Source organism: Oncorhynchus clarkii, unplaced genomic scaffold (assembly GCF_045791955.1).
Source record: "Oncorhynchus clarkii lewisi isolate Uvic-CL-2024 unplaced genomic scaffold, UVic_Ocla_1.0 unplaced_contig_5438_pilon_pilon, whole genome shotgun sequence".
NCBI lineage: Eukaryota > Metazoa > Chordata > Actinopteri > Salmoniformes > Salmonidae > Oncorhynchus > Oncorhynchus clarkii.
The window spans coordinates 9,489-21,989 of NW_027259759.1; the positions used below are offsets into that span (position 1 = coordinate 9,489).

The 12,501-nt window shown below is 50.1% G+C and overlaps 1 protein-coding gene across 1 annotated transcript; it reads right to left on the bottom strand.

The window, feature by feature from the left end:
- Positions 1–233: 233 nt before the first annotated feature.
- Positions 234–11,736, bottom strand: LOC139400782 (forkhead box protein N2-like). Its single transcript, XM_071145428.1, has 4 exons — positions 10,772–11,736; positions 4,792–4,966; positions 3,947–4,018; positions 234–1,385 (listed from the first exon to the last, which is right to left on the bottom strand). The coding sequence occupies exons 1-4, from the start codon at positions 11,342–11,344 to the stop codon at positions 922–924; spliced, it is 1,284 nt and encodes a 427-aa protein (XP_071001529.1). The 5' UTR covers positions 11,345–11,736; the 3' UTR covers positions 234–921.
- Between the last annotated feature and the right edge of the window lie 765 nt (positions 11,737–12,501).

Below are 12,501 nucleotides of genomic sequence, written 5' to 3' on the forward strand. Positions count from 1 at the left end.
GCATGCCAATCTTCACACAGTCGGTTATCTTTGTGTCATTCCTTTTCTTAACATGACAGTAGCAGAGTTCCAACATTTCCTTTGTTGCGTTTCCCCAACAGGCCATTACATCCTGACATGGAACCAGTCCAGTGTTCTGCTCTGGGATCAGATTGTTCAGATCACTCTAAACAGCCAGTGACATGAACCTCACTACTTCAATACATACCCAATAATGTACTGCTTTTACCCAAGAAAAATACCAACACTGAACAAATTAAATAATATAAAGAGCAGTTTAAGGTTACGGATCAATTATTGCATCTCTCTTTGTTATTTCCAGGCCAAGGTTGTCGCCTATCAAAAAACAGTGGCATGTTTTTATTAGATTTTTGCACGGAGAAGGGAGAAACTGACGAGAAGATGAGAGGTTAGTTGTTTGTTACAGACATGCACTCATTCTCTTATAAATAGGTTCACTTGGAAGAGGATACAGGTTGAGGAGGAAGCATGCAATGCTTTGAGTTTTACAAACTTTAAGCTTTTTCTGGTCTTGTCTTTTATCCAGAAGAAAAATCCTTTGAATTGCGAGGATCTGTGGCGAAGCCATCAGAAACAGGCAGTTCGTTTTGGATAGATGGGTATTGTGATGGTTCTTCACAGTAGTCCCCAAGCACCCCACTTAACCCCACCCACCTGACACGCCCAAGTTACAAAAGTCTCAATATGGCTTTATTCTCCTGTGTGTGAATGATACTATTGCCATTTGTTGTGTTGGGATAGGGAGGGATTTCCCATCCCATCATGGGTCAAACCAAAAAACTGGCTCAAAAATCAGCAATCAGAAAAGCAGGAGGCTGCACAACCTGGACCTATCAGTAGGACACACAATCAGATCAGGTTACAGGGGCGGGAGTCTGAGGGCGAGGCAGTACGACCACCTCATTTCCTGTTCAGTTTTTTGCTCTTGGCACTGCGTTTGTTGAGCTCCATGGAGGTACGGATCCCAGCCAGGTGAAGCAGAGACCCGGCCGCCTCCTTCAGCTCCTCATCCAGCTCCGGCTTGGCTGTCAGCTCCCTACGTGCCCTCTTACCTCCCGGGCACTTCACCGAGGAGGAAGAGGGGGATGGGCGATGAGGAGCAGGCCGGGAGTGGCCGCCCCTCTCGTCCCGGTCCCCAAGGTCGGAGTCCTCCTCTTCACTATGGAAACCCTCGCTGCCGGCGCGGCGTGGGCGCGGCCTGGCGTGGCCTGGGCCTCCTTCATCCAGGGAGGAGAGGGAGGAGGAGGAGGAGCGGGAGGAGCAGCGCTGCAGAGTCATGCTACTGTAGTTGTGGTCCTGCTTAGGATCGCTGCTCACCAGGACCAAGTCTGGCTGGGACAGGTCCAGGGGACTGTCTGGTTCACCTGGGAGAGGGAGGGAAAGAAGAGAGAGATGAGGAAGAGAGATTGAGGAAGAAACCATCTTCACACTAAAGAAATCGTGTTTCTGAATGCAACAGGGCAGTAGGAGTAGCTTATGTGATCAAGAGAGTCAAGTGTTTTTAATCCAATAAGCGGCGGGCTAGGGAGTGTCCAGCAGGCTAGGGAGTGTCCAGCAGTCTAGGGAGTGTCCAGCAGTCTAGGGAGTGTCCAGCAGGCTAGGGAGTGTCCAGCAGTCTAGGGAGTGTCCAGCAGTCTAGGGAGTGTCCAGCAGGCTAGGGAGTGTCCAGCAGGCTAGGGAGTGTCCAGCAGGCTAGGGAGTGTCCAGCAGGCTAGGGAGTGTCCGTGTGTCCAGCAGGCTAGGGAGTGTCCGTGTGTCCAGCAGGCTAGGGAGTGTCCGTGTGTCCAGCAGGCTAGGGAGTGTCCGTGTGTCCAGCAGGCTAGGGAGTGTCCGTGTGTCCAGCAGGCTAGGGAGTGTCCGTGTGTCCAGCAGGCTAGGGAGTGTCCGTGTGTCCAGCAGGCTAGGGAGTGTCCGTGTGTCCAGCAGGCTAGGGAGTGTCCGTGTGTCCAGCAGGCTAGGGAGTGTCCGTGTGTCCAGCAGGCTAGGGAGTGTCCGTGTGTCCAGCAGGCTAGGGAGTGTCCGTGTGTTCAGCAGATAACAGCAAGTAAGATTCATAACAGCAGAGGCAGAAGTGTCTTGTGGAATGAACACTTAAAACACATGGGGGAGGCATGAAATACAACACCACTTATTCACAGGAAGATAATTCTATATGCAACCTTGTCTGGCTTGGAACGGGACTATGTACGACTTCAACTGTGCTGTTGAGTGTACATAGTAAGCAATAGAGAGACACAGGAAGATGTTTTACAAGGGGTGTATAGATGCTGGGCGAGTGATGCTGGGCGAGTGATGCTGGGCGAGTGATGCTGGGCGAGTGATGTAAAAGCAATAAAAGAAAGCGTGAAACGGGCAGGTGACAGAGAGAAAGGGGGGAGAGTAGTAATGAAAAGGTAGAGACAGAGAGAAAGGGGGGAGAGTAGTAATGAAAAGGTAGAGACAGAGAGAAAGGGGGGAGAGTAGTAATGAAAAGGTAGAGACAGAGAGAAAGGGGGAGAGTAGTAATGAAAAGGTAGTGACAGAGAGAAAGGGGGGAGAGTAGTAATGAAAAGGTAGAGACAGAGAGAAAGGGGGGAGAGTAGTAATGAAAAGGTAGAGACAGAGAGAAAGGGGGGAGAGTAGTAATGAAAAGGTAGAGACAGAGAGAAAGGGGGGAGAGTAGTAATGAAAAGGTAGAGACAGAGAGAAAGGGGGGAGAGTAGTAATGAAAAGGTAGAGACAGAGAGAAAGGGGGGAGAGTAGTAATGAAAAGGTAGAGACAGAGAGAAAGGGGGGAGAGTAGTAATGAAAAGGTAGAGACAGAGAGAAAGGGGGGAGAGTAGTAATGAAAAGGTAGAGACAGAGAGAAAGGGGGGAGAGTAGTAATGAAAAGGTAGAGACAGAGAGAAAGGGGGGAGAGTAGTAATGAAAAGGTAGAGACAGAGAGAAAGGGGGGAGAGTAGTAATGAAAAGGTAGAGACAGAGAGAAAGGGGGGAGAGTAGTAATGAAAAGGTAGAGACAGAGAGAAAGGGGGGAGAGTAGTAATGAAAAGGTAGAGACAGAGAGAAAGGGGGGAGAGTAGTAATGAAAAGGTAGAGACAGAGAGAAAGGGGGGAGAGTAGTAATGAAAAGGTAGAGACAGAGAGAAAGGGGGGAGAGTAGTAATGAAAAGGTAGAGACAGAGAGAAAGGGGGGAGAGTAGTAATGAAAAGGTAGAGACAGAGAAAGGGGGGAGAGTAGTAATGAAAAGGTAGACAGAGAGAAAGGGGGGAGAGTAGTAATGAAAAGGTAGAGACAGAGAGAAAGGGGGAGAGTAGTAATGAAAAGGTAGAGACAGAGAGAAAGGGGGGAGAGTAGTAATGAAAAGGTATAGGCAGAGAGAAAGGGGGGAGAGTAGTAATGAAAAGGTATAGGCAGAGAGAAAGGGGGGAGAGTAGTAATGAAAAGGTAGAGACAGAGAGAAAGGGGGGAGAGTAGTAATGAAAAGGTAGAGACAGAGAGAAAGGGGGGAGAGTAGTAATGAAAAGGTAGAGACAGAGAGAAAGGGGGGAGAGTAGTAATGAAAAGGTAGAGACAGAGAGAAAGGGGGGAGAGTAGTAATGAAAAGGTAGAGACAGAGAGAAAGGGGGGAGAGTAGTAATGAAAAGGTAGAGACAGAGAGAAAGGGGGGAGAGTAGTAATGAAAAGGTAGAGACAGAGAGAAAGGGGGGAGAGTAGTAATGAAAAGGTAGAGACAGAGAGAAAGGGGGGAGAGTAGTAATGAAAAGGTAGAGACAGAGAGAAAGGGGGGAGAGTAGTAATGAAAAGGTAGAGACAGAGAGAAAGGGGGAGAGTAGTAATGAAAAGGTAGAGACAGAGAGAAAGGGGGGAGAGTAGTAATGAAAAGGTAGAGACAGAGAGAAGCAGAGAAGTGGAAGAGGCATGGTGTGGGGTGGCGTCTCTTACATGGGTTGGCGTGGTGATGACCAGGGGCAGAGTTTAAGAGCATCATGGCAGTGGCAGCATCTATGTCAGACTCTGGAAGAGGAGAGAACATGCATGGTGGTCAGTGGAATAGCCTGAGCGTGTGCGTGTGTGTGGCCGACTGGCGAAGGAGGCTGTAGAGGGGTAAAGGAAGAGAGGATTCCTAGCTCTCTCCATACCTCACTTCAGGGGCCCTAAATTATTTATAATCAACTAGAGTGGAGACTGAGTGCTCTGCTCTACACTCTATCAGCATCACCAGGGCCTCTGTAGTCAAGGTTACCAAACAAGAGGGTAGGGGAGAGAGAGAGCGTTAAAGTGAGAGACACCGAGACAGAGACACACACACACAGAGAGAGAGAGAGAGAGAGAGAAGTGGAGGATACAGATTAGAAGAATCTACCTTGAGGCATCTACGATTAGAAATGAAATGATGAGTAAAATGACAGTTGGAGATGAGGGGAGGGGGATGCTGAATGTTTTGCCGGCCAATGTTGCATGACAAAAATGTGTAGAGGCAACAACCATGTGAATTTGAGATCACATGCACTGGATCAAATCTAATACCAATCCTATTTCTAGATCAGGGATGGGCAACAGGCGGCGGGCCCTCTTTTGAAGGCCCTCAAAATCAATCCCACCCTTCCCATTTTTTTTTTGTAGAATTGCAAAATGAGTTATAAAATTGCTAAATCTTCTCTCAGCCCAATGGCAAAATGTGTAGAATTGCAGCAAACTTGCTATAAAAACAGCAACATTTTCTTTACACCTCTTGGCAAAATGTGTAGCATTGTACAAAATTAACAAAAAAAAAAGTCAGGAATCACCTTTGAGGGAGCAGCCCTGCAGGAAGTGGTGTCTGGGTGGTGAGGAGGCGCTGGGTGGGGAGGCGGGCGGTGTGCAGAAGGTATGTGCTGCAGGGAAGTGCTGCTTCTTCAGGGCCTGGATCAGGTTGGGTCTGTACTCTGGGTCCACACACCACAGAGAACCCTTACCATTCACCTGAAAAAACATCACATACTACATCACAAAGCAGTAAGACTGACCTGAGAGGTGTTCATTGGGGCACATCGTAACAAAATGTTTCAAAACCGAGCATTTCTTATTGGATAAATTCATATAGAATCTCACGGTAGTATCAAGAGATACTTTGGTAAAGTACTTATCATGACTAGGCTCACTAGATTTTCCACAGTAAACACCTAGAACTTTGTTGCCTGCTTGGCTGACTCTCACGGCAGTCTCCCTGCAGTCTGACTAGTGCTGGGCGATATGGCCAAAACAATATATCATGATATTCTCATTTTTGACGGTATGGCGGTATCTGACAGTATTTTATGTTTCTGAATAATAAAACATTCTAAATATGTTATGAGTATTGCATGACCCTAGGATATCAACTCATGAATTCTAAGTGGTTTTAACAGGCTTTCTCCATTCAGATTGTTTTATACTCTGCTAAACTAGGACAAACTTTGATGACTCATAATGCAGTCACCTGAGCATGTGATAAACCATCCAGACCCTGCTGGGTGAACTGCATGATGGGAGGAAAACAGTCGATAAACAATCCACACCATCCTTAAATGATTTATTACAGGGTTGGACTGAGTTTAGCTTTTTATAGTGCTGTCCATGTAACTTGCCTTTGTAGAACCTCTCACTACAGTAGCCAAAGACATGTGAAGGCATTGTCATATCCTGTATGCAAGTTCATGAACTACCACTGAGACAACACGTCTCCATGGTGTTTTCACAAGAAAAACATAAATGTTTACGTGGGTGTGGGGGGGTGAGAGTGTATAAATGGTTCTCTCATTATGTATCTCTGGGTTCTGTCCAGGAGGAGGAGGAAGGAGCGAGGGAGGAGGGATATAACCTTGACTCAGATTACCAGCCGGCTCGCAGGCAGGAAGGAGGAAATGTCACCATGGCAACGCAAACCACCAGGCAGCGTGTCATCTGAAACCAGTGCTGCATGCTCTCTCAGCTCAGCAGACGGGTGGGCTCACACTGAGCCCCCAGCACACTGATCTCAGAGAGGCTGTCTACATTGTGATGCACTGGACACCAGTCCTGCTGCCGCTGAGCTCATTTCTACTTCTAACTGGTCTTCAGCCCCTCCTAGCAGACTACATGCTATCTAGCCACTGAGCCCATTGTAACAGTATAGTTATATTCTCTTTGTCCCCGAGCTGGGCTTGAACCAGTGTCCAACACAACTACAGAAACCATGTCTCTTTCCTATATATGCTCTACTTTCTCCCTCACTTCGTCCTTTCATTTCCCTACCCCTCTCTACCCTTTCTTTCACAGACACTCGTCTCTCTCCCTCTGTGTTTGTGCAGGTCAGGTCTTCAGTCCTGGGCCTGTCTTCTGCTTGGCGCTACAGTTGCAGTGTGTGTGTGTCCACTGCCTGGTCGTGGCGCTACAGTTGCAGTGCATGTGTGTGTGTGTGTGTGTGTGTGTGTGTCCACTGCCTGGTCGTGGCGCTACAGTTGCAGTGTGTGTGTGTGTCCACTGCCTGGTCGTGGCTCTACAGTTGCAGTGTGTGTGTGTTTTCACTGCCTGGTCGTGGCTCTACAGTTGCAGTGTGTGTGTGTGTTTCCACTGCCTGGTCGTGGCTCTACAGTTGCAGTGTGTGTGTGTGTTTCCACTGCCTGGTCGTGGCTCTACAGTTGCAGTGTGTGTGTGTGTCCACTGCCTGGTCGTGGCTCTACAGTTGCAGTGTGTGTGTGTGTCCACTGCCTGGTCGTGGCGCTACAGTTGCAGTGTGTGTGTGTGTCCACTGCCTGGTCGTGGCTCTACAGTTGCAGTGTGTGTGTGTGTGTCCACTGCCTGGTCGTGGCGCTACAGTTGCAGTGTGTGTGTGTGTCCACTGCCTGGTCGTGGCTCTACAGTTGCAGTGTGTGTGTGTGTCCACTGCCTGGTCGTGGCTCTACAGTTGCAGTGTGTGTGTGTGTCCACTGCCTGGTCGTGGCGCTACAGTTGCAGTGTGTGTGTGTTTGTCCACTGCCTGGTCGTGGCTCTGCAGTTGCAGTGTGTGTGTGTGTCCACTGCCTGGTCGTGGCGCTACAGTTGCAGTGTGTGTGTGTGTGTGTCCACTGCCTGGTCGTGGCTCTACAGTTGCAGTGTGTGTGTGTGTGTGTCCACTGCCTGGTCGTGGCGCTACAGTTGCAGTGTGTGTGTGTCCACTGCCTGGTGGTGGCGCTACAGTTGCAGTGTGTGTGTCCACTGCCTGGTCATGGCTCTACAGTTGCAGTGTGTGTGTGTGTGTGTCCACTGCCTGGTCGTGGCTCTACAGTTGCAGTGTGTGTGTGTGTGTGTGTGTATGTCCACTGCCTGGCCATGGCTCTACAGTTGCAGTGTGTGTGTCTACTGCCTGGTCATGGCTCTACAGTTGCAGTGTGTGTGTGTGTGTCTACTGCCTGGTCATGGCTCTACAGTTGCAGTGTGTGTGTCTACTGCCTGGTCGTAGCTCTACAGTTGCAGTGTGTGTGTTTCCACTGCCTGGTCGTGGCTCTACAGTTGCAGTGTGTGTGTCTACTGCCTGGTCATAGCTCTACAGTTGCAGTGTGTGTGTGTGTGTCTACTGCCTGGTCATGGCTCTACAGTTGCAGTGTGTGTGTCTACTGCCTGGTCATAGCTCTACAGTTGCAGTGTGTGTGTGTGTGTGTGTGTGTGTGTCTACTGCCTGGTCATGGCTCTACAGTTGCAGTGTGTGTGTGTGTGTGTGTGTGTGTGTGTGTGTGTGTGTGTGTGTGTCTACTGCCTAGTCGTAGCTCTACAGTTGCAGTGTGTGTGTGTGTGTTTCCACTGCCTGGTCATGGCTCTACAGTTGCAGTGTGTGTGTGTGTGTTTCCACTGCCTGGTCGTGGCTCTACAGTTGCAGTGTGTGTGTGTTTCCACTGCCTGGTCGTGGCTCTACAGTTGGAGTGTGTGTGTCCACTGCCTGGTCATGGCTCTACAGTTGCAGTGTGTGTGTGTGTGTGTGTGTGTGTCCACTGCCTGGTCGTGGCTCTACAGTTGCAGTGTGTGTGTGTGTGTGTCCACTGCCTGGTCATGGCTCTACAGTTGCAGTGTGTGTGTGTGTCCACTGCCTGGTCATGGCTCTACAGTTGCAGTGTGTGTGTCCACTGCCTGGTCATGGCTCTACAGTTGCAGTGTGTGGGGTGCGTTGGGAGATAGCCCCCCATCTTACTGCTGCGTTTGCATTTCCTCTGAAGGAGAGAGAGGAGGGTCTATGACCTTGACTGGTATACACCGGCTCTCCCAGCCTTATCACAGCAAGGGGAGGCACACAGGGGGCCGCAGGCAGGGTGCGGCACTACACTGGCCCTGACACACACGTCAGGGGGCCTCAGGGTGGTTTAAAACCCTGGCCCTGCCCGTCAGCCATACAGAGAGCTGCAAATCCCTATACAGGCACAGGTACACAGAGTGGTGTACAGTTAACACTGTCAGGGCTGATTTCAAGGTTTTACTGCTAACCTACAAAGATTTACATGGGCTTGCTCCTACCTATCTCTCTGATTTGGTCCTGCCGTACATACCTACACGCTACACGCTACGGTCACAAGACGCAGGCCTCCTAATTGTCCCTAGAATTTCTAAGCAAACAGCTGGAGGCAGGGCTTTCTCCTATAGAGCTCCATTTTTATGGAACGGTCTGCCTACCCATGTCAGAGACGCAAACTCGGTCTCAACCTTTAAGTCTCTACTGAAGACTCATCTCTTCAGTGGGTCATATGATTGAGTGTAGTCTGGCCCAGGAGTGGGAAGGTGAACGGAAAGGCTCTGGAGCAACGAACCACCCTTGCTGTCTCTGCCTGGCCGGTTCCCCTCTTTCCACTGGGATTCTCTGCCTCTAACCCTATTTCAGGGGCTGAGTCACTGGCTTACTGGGGCTCTCTCATGCCGTCCCTGGAGGGGGTGCATCACCTGAGTGGGTTGATTCACTGATGTGGTCATCCTGTCTGGGTTGCCCCCCCCCCCCCCACTTGGGTTGTGCCGTTGCAGAGATCTTTGTGGGCTATACTCAGCCTTGTCTCAGGATGGTAAGTTGGTGGTTGAAGACATCCCTCTAGTGATGTGGGGGCTGTGCTTTGGCAAAGAGGGTGGGGTTATATCATTCCTGTTTGGCCCTGTCCGGGGGTGTCCTCGGATGGGGCCACAGTGTCTCCTGACCCCTCCTGTCTCAGCCTCCAGTATTTATGCTGCAGTAGTTTATGTGTCGGGGGGCTAGGGTCAGTTTGTTATATCTGGAGTACTTCTCCTGTCCTATTCGGTGTCCTGTGTGAATCTAAGTGTGCGTTCTCTAATTCTCTCCTTCTCTCTTTCTTTCTCTCTCTCGGAGGACCTGAGCCCTAGGACCATGCCCCAGGAATACCTGACATGATGACTCCTTGCTGTCCCCAGTCCACCTGACTGTGCTGCTGCTCCAGTTTCAACTGTTCTGCCTTATTATTATTCGACCATGCTGGTCATTTATGAACATTTGAACATCTTGGCCATGTTCTGTTATAATCTCCACCCGGCACAGCCAGAAGAGGACTGGCCACCCCACATAGCCTGGTTCCTCTCTAGGTTTCTTCCTAGGTTTTGGCCTTTCTAGGGAGTTTTTCCTAGCCACCGTGCTTCTACACCTGCATTGCTTGCTGTTTGGGGTTTTAGGCTGGGTTTCTGTACAGCACTTTGAGATATTAGCTGATGTACGAAGGGCTATATAAATACATTTGATTTGATTTTGATTTAGTCAAACACTTTGAGCACATTGTCAATGTCACACTACTGCCACTACAGAATATCAGTGAAGAACTCTAATGACTATTTGTGGCACCTTTACACAACAAACCATCTCAAATGGGGAAGGATACTATGAGCTCATTTCAACCCCATTAGTTACACAACAAACCATCTCAATGGGGAAAGATACTATGAGCTCATTTCAACCCCATTAGTTACACAACAAACCATCTCAATGGGGAAGGATACTATGAGCTCATTTCAACCCCATTAGTTACACAACAAACCATCTCAATGGGGAAGGATACTATGAGCTCATTTCAACCCCATTAGTTACACAACAAATCATCTCAATGGGGAAGGATACTATGAGCTCATTTCAACCCCATTAGTTACACAACAAACCATCTCAATGGGGAAGGATACTATGAGCTCATTTCAACCCCATTAGTTACACAACAAATCATCTCAATGGGGAAGGATACTATGAGCTCATTTCAACCCCATTAGTTACACAACAAACCATCTCAATGGGGAAGGATACTATGAGCTCATTTCAACCCCATTAGTTACACAACAAACCATCTCAATGGGGAAGGATACTATGAGCTCATTTCAACCCCATTAGTTACACAACAAACCATCTCAATGGGGAAAGATACTATGAGCTCATTTCAACCCCATTAGTTACACAACAAACCATCTCAATGGGGAAGGATACTATGAGCTCATTTCAACCCCATTAGTTACACAACAAACCATCTCAATGGGGAAAGATACTATGAGCTCATTTCAACCCCATTAGTTACACAACAAACCATCTCAATGGGGAAGGATACTATGAGCTCATTTCAACCCCATTAGAAGACCACTTCAAACCCACAATGATGTCATATCAATCTCACCCTGCAGTGTCAGCATGACAACTTTCAAATGGTTAAATAACGTGTTAGTGTGGCCCTTGTGAGAATCAAACCCAGGCACTGCCAGCTCCTTGCAAGGTAACAAAAAGTGTGTGTGTGTGTGTGTGCATGCGCGCATATGACCTTATAGTTCCCTCACCTTTCCCAGGCTCCTCTCCACCTTGCGGAAGCACTTGTTGAGTGACAGGTTGTGTCTGACGCTGTTCTTCCAGCCAGTGGGGGCGGAGGAGAAGTAGGGGAAGTGCTGTAGGATCCAACCATAGATGTCCTTCACCGGCAGCCTCTTACTGGGGCTCTGCTCTATGGCCATGTAGATCAACAGAGAGAATGAGAAGGGAGGCTTGGACTTCAACAAGTCCCTCTGCGACGAGGAGTAAGAGGATGAAGACGATGGGTTCTGAGGAGCCCCGGGGTCACCCTCGATGTCAAAGAGGGGGCTGGCGCTGGGTTGGGCCCCCCCGGCCACACCGGGCCCCCCTAGGGTAAAGTTCTGGAGCAGGTTCTCATGGAGCCAGTTGAGGTTGGTGAGCTCCTCATCCTCGGAGCCACCGGATCCCCGGTCCAGGCTGGTGGCCAATGGGCTGGCTGCGCCGCACTCCGCCTCTGGGAGAGTCCCCGCCCCCCCGCATACGCCCCTAAGCCCCGCCCTCTCCTCCTGCATCCCCGGCGTTTCAGCTTTCTTATCCGGCGACATCCCGATGATTGGACCCATTAAACCAGGTAGGTCTGGAGAGGAGAGAAATGGTTAGAAAACAACTGCAGGATAGGACACACTAGTGGAGGGGGCTACAGTACAGAGACGGTGGCTACACAGAGACGGTGGCTACACAGAGACGGTGGCTACACAGAGACGGTGGCTACACAGAGACGGTGGCTACACAGAGACGGTGGCTACACAGGCCAGAACCAGTGGCTTTAAGTGGCTACATAAAAACTGTGGTGGAAACATAGAACTTTCCTTCACACAGCGACACAGTAGTTATGCTGGGGAATGAGGGAGCTGCTTTCCCAACATCACTGAAAACGTGAAATAAATTGATGTGACACATTGAAATGATGTGCTCTTCCAAGCACTCAACGTGTTTGTCTAAGGTTGGCCTGAGGGCAAGAATGGGCAGGGTACACCCCCATCGGTCTGTCCTGCACGTCTCTGTCCCGCTCTCACCCCACCAAATGGAGAGACTATCCCCTCTCCTCCTCCTTTCTCCCCCTCTCCCACGCAGGCTGATGGCAGAGAGACTATCCCCTCTCCCACCTAGGCTGATGGCAGAGAGACTATCCCCTCTCCCACACAGGCTGATGGCAGAGAGACTATCCCCTCTCCCACGCAGGCTGATGGCAGAGAGACTATCCCCTCTCCCACGCAGGCTGATGGCAGAGAGACTATCCCCTCTCCCACGCAGGCTGATGGCAGAGAGACTATCCCCTCTCCCACGCAGGCTGATGGCAGAGAGACTATCCCCTCTCCCACGCAGGCTGACGGTAGAGAGACTATCCCCTCTCCTCCTTTCTGCCCCCTCTCTCACACAGGCTGATGAGGGAGAGACTATCCCCTCTCCCACGCAGGCTGATGGTAGAGAGACTATCCCCTCTCCCACGCAGGCTGATGGTAGAGAGACTATCCCCTCTCCCACGCAGGCTGATGAGGGAGAGACTATCCCCTCTCCCACGCAGGCTGATGAGGGAGAGACTATCCCCTCTCCCACACAGGCTGATGAGGGAGAGGGTTATCCCCTCTCTCACACAGGCTGATGAGGGAGAGACTATCCCCTCTCTCACACAGGCTGATGAGGGAGAGACTATCCCCTCTCTCACACAGGCTGATGAGGGAGAGACTATCCCCTCTCTCACACAGGCTGATGGTAGAGA

Excerpts from the sequence above, each read along its gene's own strand:
- LOC139400782 (XM_071145428.1), bottom strand. The coding sequence starts at position 11,344 with ATGGGTCCAATCATCGGGATGTCGCCGGATAAGAAAGCTGAAACGCCG. Across the intron at positions 4,019-4,791 it reads GCAGGGCTGCTCCCTCAAAG|AGTCTGACATAGATGCTGCC; the intron begins GTGATTCCTGAC and ends CTCCTCTTCCAG. Across the intron at positions 1,386-3,946 it reads TCATCACCACGCCAACCCAT|GTGAACCAGACAGTCCCCTG; the intron begins GTAAGAGACGCC and ends TCCCTCTCCCAG.